The 18,844-nt window shown below is 51.8% G+C and overlaps 1 protein-coding gene across 1 annotated transcript; it reads right to left on the bottom strand.

The window, feature by feature from the left end:
- Nucleotides 1–1,715: 1,715 nt before the first annotated feature.
- Nucleotides 1,716–8,767, bottom strand: Tubb4a (tubulin beta 4A class IVa). Its single transcript, XM_048427463.3, has 4 exons — nucleotides 8,568–8,767; nucleotides 7,480–7,588; nucleotides 7,240–7,350; nucleotides 1,716–3,360 (listed from the first exon to the last, which is right to left on the bottom strand). The coding sequence occupies exons 1-4, from the start codon at nucleotides 8,622–8,624 to the stop codon at nucleotides 2,303–2,305; spliced, it is 1,335 nt and encodes a 444-aa protein (XP_048283420.1). The 5' UTR covers nucleotides 8,625–8,767; the 3' UTR covers nucleotides 1,716–2,302.
- Nucleotides 8,768–18,844: the final 10,077 nt, after the last annotated feature.

The following is an 18,844-nucleotide window of genomic DNA, read 5'->3' as shown; positions in this document are numbered from 1 at the left end:
TTCCTGTGTGGCTGAGAGAGGAAGTTTAACAGGGTGACGTCCCAGGCAAAGGAGGCCCCCGCCCCCACCCACTGCATGCAATTTAGGCGTCCTGGCTTCCTAGCCTAGGTGGGGACAGGGTGGGCAAGAAGCAGGCTGGGAGGTCCCTCTTCACCTTTATGGTCCCCGTGGTCACACCCAGGTCCTCTTTCTGCATCCCCTGAGTACTGAAGTTCTGTGAAGACGACCCAGATAATTTCTCCTTGTTGTGTCTCTGTTTCATTTACAGGGGTACAGCTACCCTGAAGGGCAGGGAGAATGCAGGAGGCCAGGTGGAGGCCTGGTGGAGCCTGGTGGAGCCTGGTGGAGTCTGGTGGAGGCCTGGTGGAGATGCAGAGAGGCTCAGAACCCGGGTAAGGTGGTGTGTGCACACGCCTCATCCCATATACATCCCTCATGCATGCACCTCATATACACACACACATACATACACACACATACACACACACATACACATACCCTCATACACACACCTCATACACATACACACATATACACACACCCTCATACACACCCCTCATACATACACACACACACATACATGCACACCCTCATATACACCCCTCATATACACAAACATACACACACATACGCACACCTTCATACATACCCCTCATACCCACACATACACACACACACACACACACACACACCCTCATACACACACCTCACTGAGAGAAGCCATTGAACTGACCAAAGACAAGCCTGGGTGTTACCGACCTTAGGGTCCCCACCTGCACCCGAGGACACTGGAGGCGTGGCTCAGTAGTTGAGAGTGAGGACTGCTCTTGCACAAGATGTAACTTCAGCTCCCGCATACATGGGTGGTTCACAACTTCAGTTCCAGGGGCTCTGATGCCTCTGGTTCCCATACACCCATACATATAACTACAATTAAAACCAGCATCATATTTAAAAAAATATATAAAATAATTAAAGACAAGTCAAGTGGGGTTACCCATCCTTGAAAAGCCTATGAAAACAGCACAATTAGCCACATCTTTAATCCCAGCACTCAGGAGGCAGAGGTAGGCAGAGCTCTGTGAGTTTGGGGCTAGCCTGGGCTAATAGTGAGTTCCAGGATGGCCAGGGATACACAGTCAGAGCCTGACTTAAGAACTCCAAGAAACCAAACCAAACAAAACTGCAGGAAGAGGAGATATATTCAGTGTGGCCACACTGGGAAGAGAGACAACGACATCCAGGGGCCCCTCAGGTCCATTTTTCCAGTGTGGGCCACACTCAATAAATCTTACTTGACTTCTTAGCATACAGACTGTGGCCCCACTTTTAGTAACAAGGGAAGAGAGTAGACAATGATGGTGTGCAATGATTTATCCTAGTTCACGGATAAGGGATTAGCCTGTTCTGTGTACCCCACCTCCCCAAGATCTGGTCTTTGTTAAGTTTCAGACCTGGTCCAAATGGTGCTGAGTTAGCATATCAAAGAGGACCTGACCTTCAGGCTCTCCCAGCATCCCTCAGTCCCACGCTGGACTCTCCCCATGCCCTCCACACATCTACACGAGACCTTCTCTCCCACCACACCTAGGAGCAGTCATGTCCTTTCGTTTTTCTTTCTTTCCTTCATTCAGTCTTCAGTGCCCTTCCCCCCGTGGGCCAATCCCCTCCCTGACTGCCCTCAGAGAGGAAAATAAATTGAACAGAAAGCCACATCAAAGTAATGACTCATTTATTGATGGGGGGTGTCAGCAGAAGCAGGGTGGGGTGGGCTGCGGGGAGGAGCTATCTCACCCCAAGCCACAGGCCTCTCTTTCCTCTCCCTCCAGTTCTTCCCTGGTAAAGCCAAGCTGGTAGCAACTGAACTAAGGCACAAGGGCAGGGACACTCGGAGTCTTACAGGAGCTGGGTCAGGAGGTCAAAGGTAAGGCAAGGTCGGGGGTTGGGGCGTGGGTAAAAGGTAAATCAAGAACTAGAGAATTCTCTGAGGTTATCAGGGTTGGAGAATGGTTCAGGAGCTCAGGGGAATAGCCTCAGGATAAAAGACACGACTGTCAAGACCCAAAGAAGTGAAGCTGGTGTGGGGGCTTATGGATATTAGAAGAGCTAGCTGAGCAGGGGTGGAGAGAAAGTGGGGTTCAGGGGTTAAAGGGGAAGCAGTAGAAGCAACCTGGGCTCTGGGCTTGGTCGGTGCTAGTAGGGCCATGACAAAGATGCTCATAGGGTCTGAGGGGAGGAGGCAGCTTGGGGCAGGGTCAAAGCTTTGCTGGTCTGCCCCAGGAGCAGAGTGTAGGCAGGAGGCCTAGGCCACCTCCTCTTCGGCCTCCTCCTCGAACTCTCCCTCCTCAGCGGTGGCATCCTGGTACTGCTGGTACTCGGACACCAGGTCGTTCATGTTGCTCTCTGCTTCTGTAAACTCCATCTCGTCCATGCCTTCGCCCGTGTACCAGTGCAGAAAGGCCTTGCGCCTGAACATGGCGGTGAACTGCTCCGAGATGCGCTTGAACAGCTCCTGGATGGCGGTGCTGTTACCGATGAAGGTGGCTGCCATCTTCAGGCCCCGGGGTGGGATGTCACACACTGCCGTCTTGACATTGTTGGGGATCCACTCCACGAAGTAGCTGCTGTTCTTGCTCTGCACACTTAGCATCTGCTCGTCCACCTCCTTCATGGACATCCGTCCCCGGAAGACGGCAGCCACGGTCAGGTAGCGGCCGTGTCTCGGATCACACGCGGCCATCATGTTCTTAGCATCGAACATCTGCTGAGTGAGCTCAGGAACGGTAAGGGCCCGGTACTGCTGGCTGCCCCGGCTGGTCAAGGGTGCGAATCCCGGCATGAAGAAGTGGAGCCGAGGAAAGGGTACCATGTTCACCGCCAGCTTCCGCAGATCTGCATTGAGCTGGCCCGGGAAGCGCAGGCAGGTGGTCACCCCACTCATGGTGGCCGACACCAGGTGGTTGAGGTCCCCGTAGGTGGGGGTGGTGAGCTTGAGTGTGCGGAAGCAGATGTCGTACAGGGCTTCGTTGTCAATGCAGTAGGTTTCATCGGTGTTCTCCACCAGCTGGTGCACGGACAGCGTGGCGTTGTAGGGCTCCACCACCGTGTCAGACACCTTGGGCGACGGCACCACGCTGAATGTGTTCATGATCCTGTCGGGGAACTCCTCCCGGATCTTGCTGATGAGGAGGGTCCCCATGCCCGAGCCAGTGCCACCACCTAGTGAGTGGGTCAGCTGGAATCCCTGCAGGCAGTCGCAGCTTTCCGCCTCTTTGCGCACCACATCCAGGACAGCATCCACCAACTCTGCGCCCTCGGTGTAGTGACCCTTGGCCCAGTTGTTGCCGGCTCCGGATTGACCTGCGGAAGGGACAGGTTTGGATTCTCAAGCACAGTGAAAGGTGGACCCTCCAACCCGTCAGCGCTGCACCCTAGACCAGAAAATGACAAGGGTGCGTGGCCAGGCTAGGAGGGTAGAGACCTGTCTTGCACACAGGAGGCCCTGGGTTCCTTGCCAGAGCAGAAGCCAGATGTGCTGGTCTCACTTGTCATTGCAGCGCTCAGGAAGTGGCTGCAGGAGGATCAGGAATGCAAGGCTAGCCATAGCTACATAGTGAGTTGGAGGCCAACCTGGGCTACCTGATGCCCTGTCTCAGTAATTAATAACAATGAAAAGGCTGGTAGAATAATGTTAGTATTATTGTTATTTTAATTATTGAATTTACTTTTTTGGACTGTGGTGGCTAATTTATTTATTTTTCCTTTTTTCTTTTCTTTTTTTTTTTTGGTTTTTCGAGATGGGGTTTCGCTGTAGGTTTGGAGCCTGTCCTGGAACTAGCTCTTGTAGACCATGCTGGCCTTGAACTCACAGAGATTCGCCAGCCTCTGCCTCCTGAGTGGTGGGATGCTGGGACTAAAGGTGTGTGCCACCACCGCCCGGCTTTATTTATTTTTACCTTTGTAGCATTATTTTAGCTGTAGTGGTCTGCGCCTTTAATCTCAGCACTGGGGAGGCAGAGCAGGCAGAGCTCTGAGAGTTCAAGGTCAGCCTGGCCTACACATCAAGTTCCAGGACAGCCAAGGCTACACAGTGAGACTTTTTTTTTTTTAAACGAACAAACAAACAAAGCTCTATTTTATGTGTGTACACGTGAGTTCATCAGAAGAGGGTGTTAGATCCCCTGGAGCTGAGTTACAGGTGGTTGTGAGTCACCTGATGTGGGTGCTGGGAATCTTCAGGTCACTTGGAAGGGAGGCAAGCGCCCTTAACCACGAAGCCACGTCTCCAGACCCCCAGTTGTTTTTCTTAGGTGGTTCTATCTACTGATTTTTGATTTTTTGAGACAGGGTGTCTTTGTGTAGCCTTGGATGTCCTGCAATTCACTTTGTAGATCAGGCTGTCCTCAGACTAACAGAGATCCGCCTACCTCTGCCTCTCGAGTGCTGGGATTATACAGGTTCTCACCATGCAGCCCTGGATGCTCATGAGCCATGGCCGTCTGCCTGTTAAGTGCTGTGCTGACTGGGGTAGGCTGCCACGCCAGACTTGGATCATTTGTTTATTTAGACACCGGGTCTCATGTAGCCCAGGCTGGCCTCAAATCCCATGTGTGGTCAAGGAAATCCTCGTGCTCCACTGAGCTCTGAGCTGTTGACACATACCAGGAAACCATGGAACCCAGGGATTTGTGCATGCCAGGCGAATGATCACCTGGCCCTCTTCCCTCCTGCCTCTGCTTCCATCTGTTCCCCTCACTTCCTCTGCCCCAGCCACAGAGGCCTCCTGGTGGCTTCTCCATAATACCAGGCTCCAGATATATCTACTTTACAGTCAAGACATAACAATCATACACATTTGTGGAGGGCCACACTGTATTTTGATACAGGGCTATACTGTCCAATGTTTGAATTAGGATAAAGATAGTTACTTCCCCTCACACACTGTTTTATTTATCTTAAAAACATTTAAAATCTTTTCCCTCAACTGCTTGAGATCCTGTATATTGTCACTGTCTGCAGTCATCCTACGTAATAATACAGCACAACTGTTATTATTAACAGCAGTCAGGTGCCAGGCGGTGGTGGCGCATGCTTTTAATCCCAGCACTCGGGAGGCAGAGGTAGGCGAATCTCTGTGAGTTCGAGGCCAGCCTGGTCTACAAGAGCTAGTTCCAGGGCAGGCTCCAAAGCTACAGAGAAACTCTGTCTTGAAACCCCCCCCCAAAAAAACCCCAACCAACCAAACAAACAAAAAACCAAAACCAAAACAAACCCCAGGAGTCATTTAATATAATAATACACATAAATAATAACTGATATTTATTATCAGGCAATCCTTATTAAGATATGATTAATTTAATTATATGGTTATCTTCAAAATATTATTTTATTCTTTTATTTATTTAATTGAAATATTTTTTCCAAGACAGAGTCTCACTATGTAGCCCTGGCTGCTTTGGAACTCCTCTGTAGATCAGGTTGGCTTCGAACTCAGATCCTCCAGCCTCTGCCTCCCGAGTGCTGGTTTATCTTATTCAAATTTTTTATGTGTGTGGGCGTTTTGCCCGCGTGTTTGTCTGTGCACCATGAATGCAGCGCCCTCAGAGGCCAGAGCTGAAGATGGCTAAAGGTTCACCAGGGTCCTGAGAGCCCAACAGATCCCCTGCTAGAGCTGATTGCTGTTAACTGTTAAACCATCTCTCCAGCATCGGTTATTATGCTATAATAATTACTATAGTTAATAGTGTTTCAATTTTGCCACAGTTTCATCCAGAAGCGAGAAGGCTCCCATAAAAAACTAAATAAAACCATACCCCATAAACTTGAAAATCTCTGCTTCCTCACAGTGCCCAGATCGGGCTCTGGCCTCTCACATCTGTGTTTCCTGAGGCGGCACCTAGAGGGCGCCCGTGAGCTGAGACCACTCTCCCCCCCCACAACACCGCTTCCTCCAGGCCCTGCAGCCAACAAGTTCTTCTGGCTCTGCCTTGTTTCCTCCTGCCTTATTCTCCATCTCTCTTGATTCCCTCTGCTAATGTCATGCGGGCCTCCTTGATGCCCGTCTATCAGCTCTGAGACCTTTGCACTGGCCAGTCTGGCTGCCTGGAATTCCTTCTCCACCGGTATTCACATGTCCCCTCCCTCACCTCCAGCGGGCCTCTGTGTGTGTGTGTGTGCGCGCGCGCCTGCGCGCACCTGTGAATACACACGTTTATGGAGGCCAATGTCTGGTGTCTTCCTGTCTCTCCCACCTTATTTATTTATTATTGAGACAGGGTCTCTTACTTTGCTAGACTGACTGGCCAGTAAGCTCCAGAGTGTCACCTGTCACCGCTCTCCCCAGAGCTAGGGTTACAGACGTGAATCCCTGTGCTTGTATTTTTAAATGGGTGCTGGGGTTTGAACTCACGTCTTTATGCTTGCACCCTGAGCACTTTACCAACTGAGTCATCCTTTGACTCTTCCCCTTTCTTTTCTCTCTGCCTCCCTTCCTTATCTCCTCCTCCTCTCTGTCTCTCAGACACACACTTTGTGTGCATGCTCTCTGGCCCACCTCACTTTTTGTATCTTTCTCTCTTCAGTCATTTCCGGATGCTCCACACTACACAGGCACAAGTTACCTTCCACAAACTTTGTATCCATCAGAAAGGGAAACTCACTTGTCAAGGCCAGTAGCTGGGGCTGCAGCAGGGAACAAGACAGTTGCCTGCTTGCTCCCACTCTGTCCTGCTGCCATCCACATGGAGCTGACATTCTAAGGACCGAGGCTGGAGATGAACGGCCAAGCACTAGCCCTGTGGTCGCGGACTGACTCCTCTCCTAAGCGGAAGATGAGCTCAGAGCCCTTCTAGAAGACAGTGTGTTGTCTGCACAGAACCTGCTCACATCCTTCCTGTGGACACCGTCTCCAGAGGGCTGGGGCTCAGTGGCTACAGAGCTCCTCCTGCAAGCACGAAGCCCTGGGCTCCAACCCCAGTACCACAGAAACCTACTTGCCATCTCGGAACTGGGAAGGTGACGGCAGGAGAATCAGGAATTCAGGGTCATCTTAAGCTCCATACGTTAGTTCAAGGCCAACTTCAGCTATATGGAGAGTTGGAGGCTAGCCTAAGCTAGGCTGGTATCCCTAATCAAATCTCCAATTGCCCTGTCCACTCTGAGTCTGCAGTAATCGGCTCTTTGATGCTAGCTAGAAAGGAGGACAAACATGTTGTGCGCCCACGGCGGAGAGGGACTTACCAAACACAAAGTTGTCTGGCCGGAAGATCTGGCCAAAAGGGCCAGAGCGGACGGAGTCCATGGTGCCAGGTTCCAGGTCAACCAGCACGGCTCTGGGAACATAATTTCCACCTGTGGGGATGGCAGATGGAAGATGGCTGGGGTGAGGGCCAGGCCCAGCAGGCTCCAGGACATATCTTGTCCCTTCTTGCCAGCCCACACCCCCACAACAGAAGGCGTCCACCTCGCTAGCCGCCCTACCTGTGGCCTCATTGTAGTAGACGTTGATTCTTTCCAGCTGGAGGTCACTGTCCCCATGATAGGTCCCGGTGGGGTCAATGCCGTGTTCGTCGCTGATTACTTCCCAGAACTAGAGAGACGTGTGTGATGGCAAAGTTGAACAGATTTTCCTTTTGCCGTTGTTATTAATTAAAGACAGTTTATTTTTAAATAACATGCTTGAATGGAGGTCAGAGGACAACTTGCCAGAGGCGGCTGTTTTCTTCCGACACTTGCGTCCTGGCCATCGGACTTGGCCATAAGCCCCAAAGGAGCCATGTTGCCTGCCCTATTGTTTGTTTGTTTGATGTTGGGGTGGGCGATGGGAATGGTTGAGTAGGTTTTTTTTTTTCCAAAATTCATTATTTATTATTTTTTAGGAGGTGTCTTCTGTAGCCCAGGCTGGCCTGAAATTCACTAGATAGCTTAGGATAATATTGAACTCCTGACTCTACCTTCCTAGCGACTGGGGTGACAGGTGTGTACCACAACATCCCAGTTTATTTATTTATTTATTGGCACAGGGTTTTACCCAGACCAGGCTGGCCTCCCACTTACTCTTTATGGGAGACTGTTTTGGGGCTCCTGCTTCTACCTCCCAAAGTGGGTCACAATGATAGCCAGGGAGGGCTGAGAGATGCTGTGTCTGGAACACCCTTAGCACCACTTCTCCAATTGTTAACTGTCCTCCCGCGGGGTGACTGGGGAACTCAGAGACACAGCTAAGCATGAGCCAGCAAGAAGCAAGAGAAGTGGGGGTAGGGACAGGCTGGGGCTCCACCAGAGACACTCGGTGCCAGCCCATCCCGGAGGCTGCCCTGGGAGGAGGGGCCGTACCTCTTTGTGCCGGCAGCTGATGGTGACAGTGGCCCAGCTGTGAGGCCAGCTGTGGCCAAGGGACACAAGGCCAGGCCCTGCCCCCATCACCGCCCCTTTGTTCCCGGCCTGGCTCTGCCCAGGCTCCCCTCCCCCACCACCCTGAGAAGCAGAATTCCTGGGCGAGTCTTAGGGGAGCTAAAGACCCCTCTCTGCGTCCCTCCCGTCGCCACCCCCTCTCCAATTCTGCGCACCTTGGCCCCGATCTGGTTGCCGCATTGCCCGGCTTGCAGGTGCACGATCTCCCGCATGGTGGTGGCGTTGCTGGTAGCCGCTGATGGACGGGTATCGATGGACCGCTGTGGCTCTGGCTCTGGAGACTGGATGAGGTGGCTGCAGAGCTGTCTCTGAGCCCCCGGGCGCCTCTATTTCAGCACAGCCGTACCCACGTCACGGCCGGGTCACCCGCGAGCTCCGCCTCCTGGGCCCGCCTGGGATGCTCGCAGTGAAGGATGGAAGGGTAGAGGGAGGATATAGGGAGGGGCTCGGGGATGCAGGAATCTCTCCCTCACCCCGCCCTGCTCAGACCCTGGCAAGCGCCTTGTCTGAGACCTCAGGGTCTTGATGTATCCTCACTCCAACTTCCAGGTGCCATCAGGGACTTTTTGTCCCTCTCCACTCTGGTTTCATGGACACTGCGTGGAGAGGTCAACACCATCTAGGACCCACCACACCCCAGGCCCTGCCTCAGTGTCTCTCTGTCTGCTTCTCTCCTCTCCATCCCAATCGAGCAACTGAGCCCAGTTACTTCCTCAGAACAGGAAGGGAAGGGTGGTGGCTCTGAGCCCCAGGATCTCCAGAGTCGATTGGTTTCAGGGTGGCAGGTGTGTGTGGGAGATACCCTGGTTCCTGGTGTGTGTGTGTGTGTGTGTGTGTGTGTGTGTGTGTGTCTTCTGAAACCTTCTACAGTATTCCTTTCCTGTTTGCGCAGGTTGAGGACAGTTCTGAGGAGCCCTGGAAGGCCCTAGAACCCCGTTGCGTCTCTTGAAAGATGGATACCCCAGGAGGACTTGAGGACTAGCATAAGGGGGCTAACACCCAGCTAGACCCCACAAACAGCAGGGTGCACCTCTCATCAGTATGTCTTTGCTTCAGTGTTGATAATTATTTCTTTAATTACAGGGTTTCCTAGGTAGCTCAGGCTAGCCTGGAACTAACTATGTTGCCCAGGCTGGCCTTAAATTCATGATGTTCCTGGCTTCAGCCTCTGGAATGCTGGGGTTGATGAACAACATACCTGGTCTCAAAGTGACATCTAAAACCTCTTTTCGAGTTCATGAGTTTGCCTGAGCACTTTTGGAAGTCAGAGGGCAGCCGTGCGTGTCGGTCTTTACCTTCCATCTTGTTCCACACAGGGTCTTTCTTCTTGTTGGCCATGGACTGCCAGATTCTCGGGGCACCTCTGCTTTCACCTCCCACCCTCTGCAGGGTCTCTCGGGTTACATATACTCCTTGCTGTGTTCCTGGCTTTTATGAGAGTGTGAGGGATTTGAACTCGGGTCCTCACATATGTGCACATGCTTTCACCCATCCAGCCTCCTCCACAGCCCCTCTCCCATCTGAGATAGGGTTTCATGAAGCCCAGACTGGCCCTCCACTTGATAAGTAACCCAGGATAGCCTTGAACTCCTGATCTTTTTGCCTCTACCTCTTGAGTGCTGGAACGTCAGGTGTGTACCACCATGTCCTGTCCTGCGTTTATTTGGTGCTGGGGATAGGACTCAGGGCTTCATGCATTCTGGGCAAATGTTCGACGCACCGAACCCTAGTCCCAGCCCTACCATGCTGTTTCTCCCTCACTGCAGACCCAATTGTGATATTGCCAATATCAAGGCAATATCAGGCCAAGGATTGAAGTTTTTTCCTCCCTCTGGCCATTTCTCCCTCTCTTCTGCCCTCCCTCCCATCCTCTCTTTCTTCCTTTCTTAGTCAGATTCACCCCCAGACCAACCCCCACCTCCCCAACCCTCCCAACTTCAAGCCTTCCTGTTTTTTTTATTTCATTTATTTATTCATTTTTATGTAATGTGGGATTTCTGTCTGTGTGCTGTAATTACTATTGGTTAATAAAGAAACTGTCTTGGGCCTGTACAGGGAACAGAGCTGGGGGGGGGAACTAAACAGAATAGTGGGAGGAAGAAGGTAGATTCAGAGAGAAGCCATATAAACCACTCGAGACAGCCGCTGGGAACTTTAGCCAGTAAACCACAGCAACGTGGTGATACACAGATTACTAGAAATGGGTTAAATTTAGATGTAAGAGTTAGCCAATAAGAAGCTAGAGCTAATGGGCCAAGCAGTGCTTTAATTAATACAGTTTCTGTGTGATCATTTCGGGGCTAAGAGCGGCCTCCTTACTACATTTATGTGTATGCGTGTCTTGCCTGCATGACATGCCTAACAACGTATCATGCAGTGCCAGCAGAGGCTAGAGAGGACATTGGATCCTCTCCGATCCCTTGAGCTGCCGTGGGGCTGCTGGGACTGGTCCTCCTCTCTTCCATGTTCCCAGATCCTTAGCTGTGGGTACTAACACCCTGTTTAGGGATGAGTGCTACTCAGTCATTCCCCATTCTCAGCACGTTGAGCATCCATGAGGGGCTTTCACCATTGTTCGCTGCTAGACAGAGGCATCTCTGGTCAAGGCTGGGGGTATCTGTTGTCTGTGGGTATAAACATAAACTTTTAGAAGTCAGTCAACTTAGGAACACAACAGTAATAAACCCTCCTGTCCCCACCCTCTCCCACTTCAAGCCTATGACTTCCCGACTGTGAGTTTTTAAACAGAGTGAAATTAAAATTCTGAAAATGTGAAGCAGTAGAACTGACTAGAATTTTCAATGAGAGCCTGGAGGCTCAGGGGCTCAGGGGTTGGAGGCTCCACCTTGAATCTCTCAGCAAGGAACTAGGGGCGTGGTCAGGGGTGGGACCCCTCCTGAGGACCCCCCCCAGTGAGGGGCGGGGGCGTGGTCAGGGGTGGAACTCCACCTAGAATGTGCTTGATCCTTAGTTCCATCTCCATTCAGTACTGCATAAAAAAGAAAGGCGCAAGCTAGGCATGGTGGCACACGCCTTTAATTCCAGCTCTAGGAGGCAGAAGCAGGTGGATCTCAGAGTTCGAGGCCAGCCTGGTCTACATAGAGAGTTTCAGTACAGTCAGGGCTACACAGAGAAACCCTGTCTCGAAACCACACCAACCCGCCAGGTGGTGATGGTGCACGTCTTTAATCCCAGCACTCAGGAGGCAGAGGCAGGCGGATCTCTGTGAATTCGAGGCCAGCCTGGTCTACAAGAGCTAGTTCTAGGTCAGGCTCCAAGGCTACAGAGAAACCCTGTCATAAATAAATAAATAAAACCAAACCAATCAACCAACCAAACAAAAGGAGCTATTTTTACTGAATTCTATGGCAACATCCTTTTGTAGGTGCATTATGTATATCTGTTTAGGTTTTAATGCAGTGATTGGAGGTGCCAGTACATGCGGATTTTGGAGATAGGAAATAGAGGCTCAAGGAGGGTGGAGCTCCTCACTACAGTGAGGAGACATTGCTGGTGCTGGGAAAAGGCGGTGAACGGGAACCTCCCAAGCCCAGGCTCTTATCACTGCACGACCTCAGCTACTTTGTTGCTTGGTATTAGACAAAACAAAACAAGCTGGTGGTCAACTGACTCCCCTCTCAAGAATACAATGTTGCCAGGGTCCCGCATAATCACGCAACCTGCAACAGGGCCGCTGCCCGTACATGTCACATGTCCCGTGTTTCCCATGTCCCCCATCCCCCATCCATGCCATGTCCACTCCCCCTTCCTCCCCCCCCCCCCGCCCCCGCGGCGTGCGTGCTAGGAGTTGACTGCGAGCGTGCCGTTGACTCAACCCTGGATCAGTGCTGTCTTTGTAAGGGGCGGAGATCTGTGCTCTAAAGGGTGGCTGAGCTATTGCTCTGCCCCCCACATCCCACTTGTGGCCTCTCCCGGGAACATTCTGCTGGTTCCTCACCCTGATCTTAGGCTACAACATGGTCTTGTTTCTCTGTCCTGGTGGTACACAGGTGGCGGTCCTGGCTTGGCCTGAGTCCTCTACAGCTGTGGAGAAGAGAGAGGGAGGGTTCTGGAAATGACTGTTGTCCGGGGTGTAATGCAGGACTACTAAGTCCAACCCAAGCCATGCCTGGCACTGTGGAGTGTGTGTGTATGCATTTGAGTGTGTACCAGGGGAAGTGTTAGCTAGGGCCGCACTGTGAGTGTGTGTGGATATCTGTGTCTGTGTGTGTGTTCTCACGTGTGTGTGGAAGGGGGAAGGTGGTAGCCAGGGCCGCACTGTGGAGTGTGTGTGTATGTCTGTGTGTGTGTTTGAACGTGTGTGTGGAAGGAGGAAGGAGGTAGCCATGGCGCACTGTGGAGTGTGTGTGTATGTCTGTGTGTGTGTTTGCACGTGTGTGTAGAAGGGGGAAGGAGGTAGCCATGGCGCACTGTGGAGTGTGTGTGTGTATGTCTCTGTGTGTGTTTGCACATGTGTGTGGAAGGGGGAAGGTGGTAGCCAGCGCCGCATTGTGGAGTGTGTGTGTATGTCTGTGTGTGTGTGTGTTTGCACATGTGTGTGGAAGGGGGAAGGTGGTAGCCAGCACCGCACTGTGAAGTGTGCGTATGTGAACAGAGGAGGTGTTAGCCAGGACCACTCCATTTTTGCCAAACCGACAATCCCCTGACATAGTGATTTGGTTTCCCAGATCCAGAGACTTCTTTTTAGATTCCTGTCCTTTTCACCCTCAGCTGATTCAGACATCCAGAAGGCCAGCTCCAGCACATACCAGGGCTGTTCCTCAGTCCCGTGACTTAGAACCTCCCCCTCCAACATCTAAGGAGGGCCCGGACTCTGCCTCGTGTCCCTGGTCTCTCCTCAGAGCCCCACTGTATTGCTGTCTTGTCTTTTTACGGAGTTAATAACTCTTCATGACAATCTCACCCAGAAAGAACAACACGTCCTCAAACTCCATCCTGGTTTTATGTCGGCTGCAGCAAGAAAACACCGACAGAAAACAATTTAGGGGAGAAAGAGGCTGATTTTGGTTTAGAAGTCCTGGTTGTATTTCAACAGCTGTGGAGAAATCAAGACAGGAGCTGGTCATGTGACAGCCACAGTCATGCGCCTATGCTCAGCTCTGTGTCCCACTCTGACACGGTTCAGCATCCCTGCCTAGGGAATGGTGCTGCGGGCTGTGGGCTGGGCCGTCCCACGTCGACTAACACAGGACACTCGGGTGGGTTTAGGTTGTGCCCTCAAATGGATAGTGAGTGCCAATCTTCACCAATCCAGAAGTGAACAGGACACAGTGTATTGTCTGGCTTGGCAGAGGGTGTTTGGAGCAGGAAGATTCTCAGACAGGAGGGAGTCAGTGCTGAGCTGTGTCTGCCTCCTCAGCCTCTTCCTGCAACAACCGCGGGCAGCGTGGAAAACCGGGCAATCCACTGCTCTTGCTGTGGAAGAGGTGGCTCAAGGGGGTGCACTGCCAAAAGGTGGGGTCACAAGCAGCTTGTGGCCAAAGAGGGGCTGGTCACATCACTAAAGATGATGGTGTTGCTTCTCACAGACCTGGGCAGACCCAGGACTTCACTGGTCAGCGCGCATAGCTGCGGGCATGGGAGGTGGGTCACATTTTCCAGCTTGCTTCTTTCTTCTTATGGAAAAGGAGTAGACTTTTCAGCCAAACCAAGCAGAAGCCCTTGGCTCCACCCTCAGCATCACATAAACTGAGTTGGTGACACACACCTGTCTTTTCAGCACTCAGGAGTGGAGGCAGGAGAATCAGAAGTTCCAGATCATCCTCAGCTACGTGGTGAGCCGGGCATGCTAGTGCGTGCCTTTAACCCCAGAATTTGGGAGGCAGAGGCAAGGAGAGCTCTGAGTTCAAGGCCAGCCTGGTCTACTTGGAGATTTCCAGGCTAGCAAAGGCTGCATAGTGAGGCCCTATCTCATAGCCTCCAAAAAGTTATGCATGTATGTTTCTGGATTGTCCTGGTACATGCTTGGGGTCATATATGGGATCAGTGCATGTGTCTGAGCCTCGATCTGTGTTTAACAGTTTGGTATTATTGTGAAGGTTGTATGTGAGCAGGGGCTGGTGTCTGTCACCTCCTGACATCACCAAACTAGTCAGGCAGGAAAGGGGTTGATGTGAAATCCGTGGCAGCTCTCTGTGAGGATGATCCACACAAAAGGCCTCCCTAGGTCTCCCATTCCTCTCTTGAGTCAACTTGCCTGCTTCTTCCTCCCTCCCCTCCCCTCTTCTTTCTCACCCCCTTCCTTTCACACATTACATGCTGGCCTCGAACTCCTGATCCGTGTTTTGGGATGACAGAGAGGTTAAATGCAGTTTGTGCTGTGCTGGGGATGGAACTTTGGGTTTTATACATGCCAGGCAAGCCCTCTGCCAGCTGAGCCATATTCCCAGCCCCTTGAGTTTCTACAGTGTTCTACTCATTGAAGTCCGGTAAAGCCAGGCATCATGAACTCAGCCTCCACAGCCCTGACTCCCTTCCTAGCCTTGAGGATAAGGGGACTGGCAAAGATACTTTCCTAGTCTAGCCTCTGCTCCTCAAGAAGCGTGCTTTGGTCACTGTCAGTGTCCCCTGTGTGTGTGGGTCGGTATGGAGGGGGATGGTGGCTATGGCTGTTGTATTGGACACTTGTCTCGTCACTGGGACAAAACACCCTACAGAAGCAACTTAAGGAGGGAGGGTTCATTGTGGCTCACAATCTAATACATCATGATTTTCTCTTCCTCCTCCTCCTCCTCTTCCTCCTCCTCCTCTTCTTGAGACAGGGTCTTACAGAGCTCTGTCTGCCTCTGTCTTCTGATCAGAGGTGTGTACCACTACCACCTGGCAAAGACTTCCTTCTTATTCAGTCCTGGACTCCATAGGCCTGGGTGGACTTTTCAGTAACGCAACAAAATAGAGAGGGCATCAACAGGCCAAACCAAAAACAAACAAAACAGTCCCAGCTAGGTGTGGTGGCTCACACCTTTCATCCCCGCTTTGGGGAGGAAGAGGTCTGTGAATCATTCTGAGTTTGAGGCCAACCTAATCTCCAAGAGAGTTCCGGGGCAGCCAGCTTACATAGTGAGACCCTGCCTCAAAACAGCCCAAGGTTCTGGAGAGTTGCTCAGCACTTAAGAGCACTTGTTCTTGCAGAAGACCAGGGTTCAGTTTACCAAATCTTCATGGTGGCTCACAGCGGTCTGTAACACCAGTTCCCTGGGGATCTGTTGCCCTCTTCTGGCCTTCATGGGCACTGCACACAAGTCATGCACAGACATACACACAGGGAAAACACATAAACAAACTATAAATAAAAAAATGATAACTCAAAAAAGAAAGAAACAGAAACAATTACACTTGTTTTCAGTTTGGTGAACCAGTGAGCCTATTGCAGGGACGAAGCACCATGATCAAAGCAAGTTAGGGAGGAATGAGTTTCTTTGGTTTACACTCCCAGATCTTAGTCCATCATTTAAGGAAGTCAGAACAGGGACTCAAGCAGGGCAGGAAACTGGAGGTAGGAGCTGGTGCAGAGGTCATGGAGGGGTGCTTCTTACCAGCCTGTTCAGCATGGCTTGCTCAGCCTGCTTTCTTACAGAATCCAGGACAATGGCACCATTCACAAAGGGCTGGGCCCTCCCCAGTCACTCACTGGTTAGGAAAATGTCCTACAGGCTTGCCTGCAGCTTTATCTTCTGAAGGCATTTTCTCAATTGAGGCTCCCTCCTCTCAAATGACTCTAACTTGTAGCAAGTGGACATACTTGGGAAAGGGGTTGCTTAAGGCAGTGTGGGTGATTCAGACAGAATTAACTGCCTTCATCAGATTGGCGGGTGGGGCATTTTCTTAATTGCTGATTGATGTGGGAGGGTCCAACCCACTCTGAACAATGCCATCCCTGGTCAGGTGGTCCTGGGCTTCCTAAGAAGGCAGGCTGAGCCCTCAGGGGGAAGTGAGTGTTTTCATTTCCTCTGTGGTCTTTGCTTCAGTTTCTGCTTCCATGTCCTTTTCAGTTCATCCCTGAATGGAGGACCTTGAGCTGTAAGATGAAAAAACTGCTTTCCTCCCCAAGTTGCTTTTGGTCCAACAGGCTAGATCAGATATGCAACACACAGTCCGGGAGACAGATACACACCTTTGCATGCCAGCATGGCGGGCTGGAAGCCATGCCTGTGCAGAACCCTCTTCTCTCCCATGGACACAAACACACGTCGAGTCCTACAGGGAGGGACAGGCAGACAGCCCACGCACATATGCTGGGGCAGGGAGTCTCCCTCTCGCCATCACCCCTTTAGCTTTGGGAATCAGGGAGCTGGACACGAGGCTGGGCCATGTGCAGATGTAGCGATCGATCTGAACTGGGAGTAGGGGGCTAAAGAAATGGCTCAGTGGCCAAGAGAGCTTTCTGTACTCAAAGCCAGCTCGCAATTACCATTAACTCCAGTTCCAGGTGATCTGACCCCTGTCTTCTGGCCTGCCTAAACACTCATAGCATCCACTCACAGACATCGCACACACGTACATAAAACCGAACTAAATCTTAGCGAGAGTAAGATGGTATGGGTGTGTCCAGCAGCGGGAAGGAGGCTTGGAAGGCACGGGAGGAGGTGGAAGCGCAAAAACGGCCCTGTGGTTAGCCGGCCCTAGGTGGATTTAGGAGTGTGACTGCTGGGAAAGGTGTCAGGGAAGCAGGCCTTTCTCAGCCCAGGTCTTACCACGCACGCAGCAGATGACTGTGCATGGATCTGGAAGAAAGATAGGAGCAGTAGGGAGAACGAAGGGGATGTGGGAAAGACGAGGGCGGGGCCTGGGATGTTGATGGAGAAGTCGGTGAAGCCTTGGGAGAATGAACCTAAGAAACCTACCTTTGGAGATTGGCAGGGAAGTGGGCGGGACGGGGAAGTTGAATAGGCTTTGTCTGGGAAGCTAATGGAGGAGGAAGTAGGTAGGGCTAGGAGAATGAATGAGGTGGGAATCCAGAATCCTGAGCAAGCGGAGGGCTGGGGAAGTGGGCGGGGCGAAGAGAGAATGATAGGGCCCCTGGGAGGGACTGAGAGAGCAGGCAGGCAAGGCTACAGAGATTGACAGGGAGCTGGGCGGGACCATGGAAGCACCCAGCTGGCTAGTGAGCAGGGCCTAGAGAGAATAGAGGAGTCGTTGGGAGGAACTGAGAATGAAGGTCCAAGAGAGAGAGAGAGAGAGAGAGAGAGAGAGAGAGAGAGAGAGAGACACACACAACTGGGAAGTGGGCGGGGCTTAGGGAGAATGACAGAGCAGGTGGGAGGAACTAACAGGCGTAGCCAGGGATATTCAGGCGGAAAGGTAGTGGGAGGGGCCTTACGGAGACCGGTAGGGAAGTAGAAAGGGTCAAAGGAATGGGGAGGGACCGGGAGTTTGACATCAGGGAAGTGGGCGGGGCCTGTGGGAGCCACCGGAACCCGCCTTTTCTTCTACAGCATCCACACTGACAGCATCCTGGAGTCATCCGGGCTTCTCCGGGGTCCGGTCCTCAGGCTGGGGTCCTCCTGGCGTCCATGTTCTGGTGTCATATCCTTTCCAAGTCCCCCATAAGGATGCTGAGCGGACCGTGAGCGTCCCTCACTCCAGCACCCTGTGCAACCCTGGGGTGAAGATGTTGTCCACTAGAGGGCGCGCGTGTCCCGTTCTGGGAGCCAAGGCTGAGCAAGGAGCCTGGATGTCTTATCGACTACTGGTTTTTTTTTTTTTTTTTTTTTTTTTTTTTTTAGATATGATCTGTCACTGGTGGTCTGGAGCCTCAGCTATTTGTCTAGAATGGCTTGCCTGCGAGTTCAGGAACCCTCTAGTGTCCACCTTCCCAGAGTTGACTTTACAAGTATTTGCCTTTAAAAAACAAACAAACAAAAAGGTGGTTGTGGTGGGGGGGGAGGGCTGATTATGTAGCTGAGCTATACCCATCAGCATTTAAAATATTTTAAAATTTATTTGTATTTTCGAGTATGTGTGTGTATCTCTGAGGGTGAGTGCATGTGAATGCAATGCCTGTGGAGACCAGAAAACTTTGTCAGATCCCCTCAGATCTGGAGTTAAAGGAGGTAGTGAGCCATCAAGTCAGTGCTGGGGACTTAACCCCGTCCTCTGAGAGGTCAGGGAGTGGGCGGACCCCCGAAACATTAATCAAGACCTCTTTTCTCTCTCCTCTCTCTCTTTCTCCCCCCCTCCTCTGACTGTGGGGTATTTGTGGTTGGTGTGAGTGTCTGTTCTATGTCCTGACCGTGGGTGGCGTTTATATTTCTGTGTCTAACTGTGGCTGTCCAATGGCTGTTTCCCCGGCCGTGCTGGAGAGTCCCTTTCAGGTGGTGGCCACGCTGGGATTCCCTTCCTACCCAGCTTGGCTGATTTCCCATCAGTGAGCTAGCTCCTGCCTCTCTGAGGGGTCCCCAGCCCGCCCAGC

Source organism: Myodes glareolus, chromosome 8, assembly GCF_982192425.1.
Source record: "Myodes glareolus chromosome 8, mMyoGla1.1, whole genome shotgun sequence".
NCBI classification, from domain to species: domain Eukaryota; kingdom Metazoa; phylum Chordata; class Mammalia; order Rodentia; family Cricetidae; genus Myodes; species Myodes glareolus.
The sequence above is the reverse complement of the archived record's forward strand: the minus strand, read 5'-3'. Positions and strand labels throughout refer to the sequence as shown.

What these genes read in the sequence shown, in the direction of transcription:
- Tubb4a (XM_048427463.3), bottom strand. Translation starts at nt 8,624, where the DNA reads ATGCGGGAGATCGTGCACCTGCAAGCCGGGCAATGCGGCAACCAGATC. An exon ending in GCAACCAGATCGGGGCCAAG is followed by an intron (nt 7,589 to 8,567) that starts GTGCGCAGAATT and finishes ACGTCTCTCTAG; the next exon opens with TTCTGGGAAGTAATCAGCGA. An exon ending in CTACTACAATGAGGCCACAG is followed by an intron (nt 7,351 to 7,479) that starts GTAGGGCGGCTA and finishes CCATCCCCACAG; the next exon opens with GTGGAAATTATGTTCCCAGA.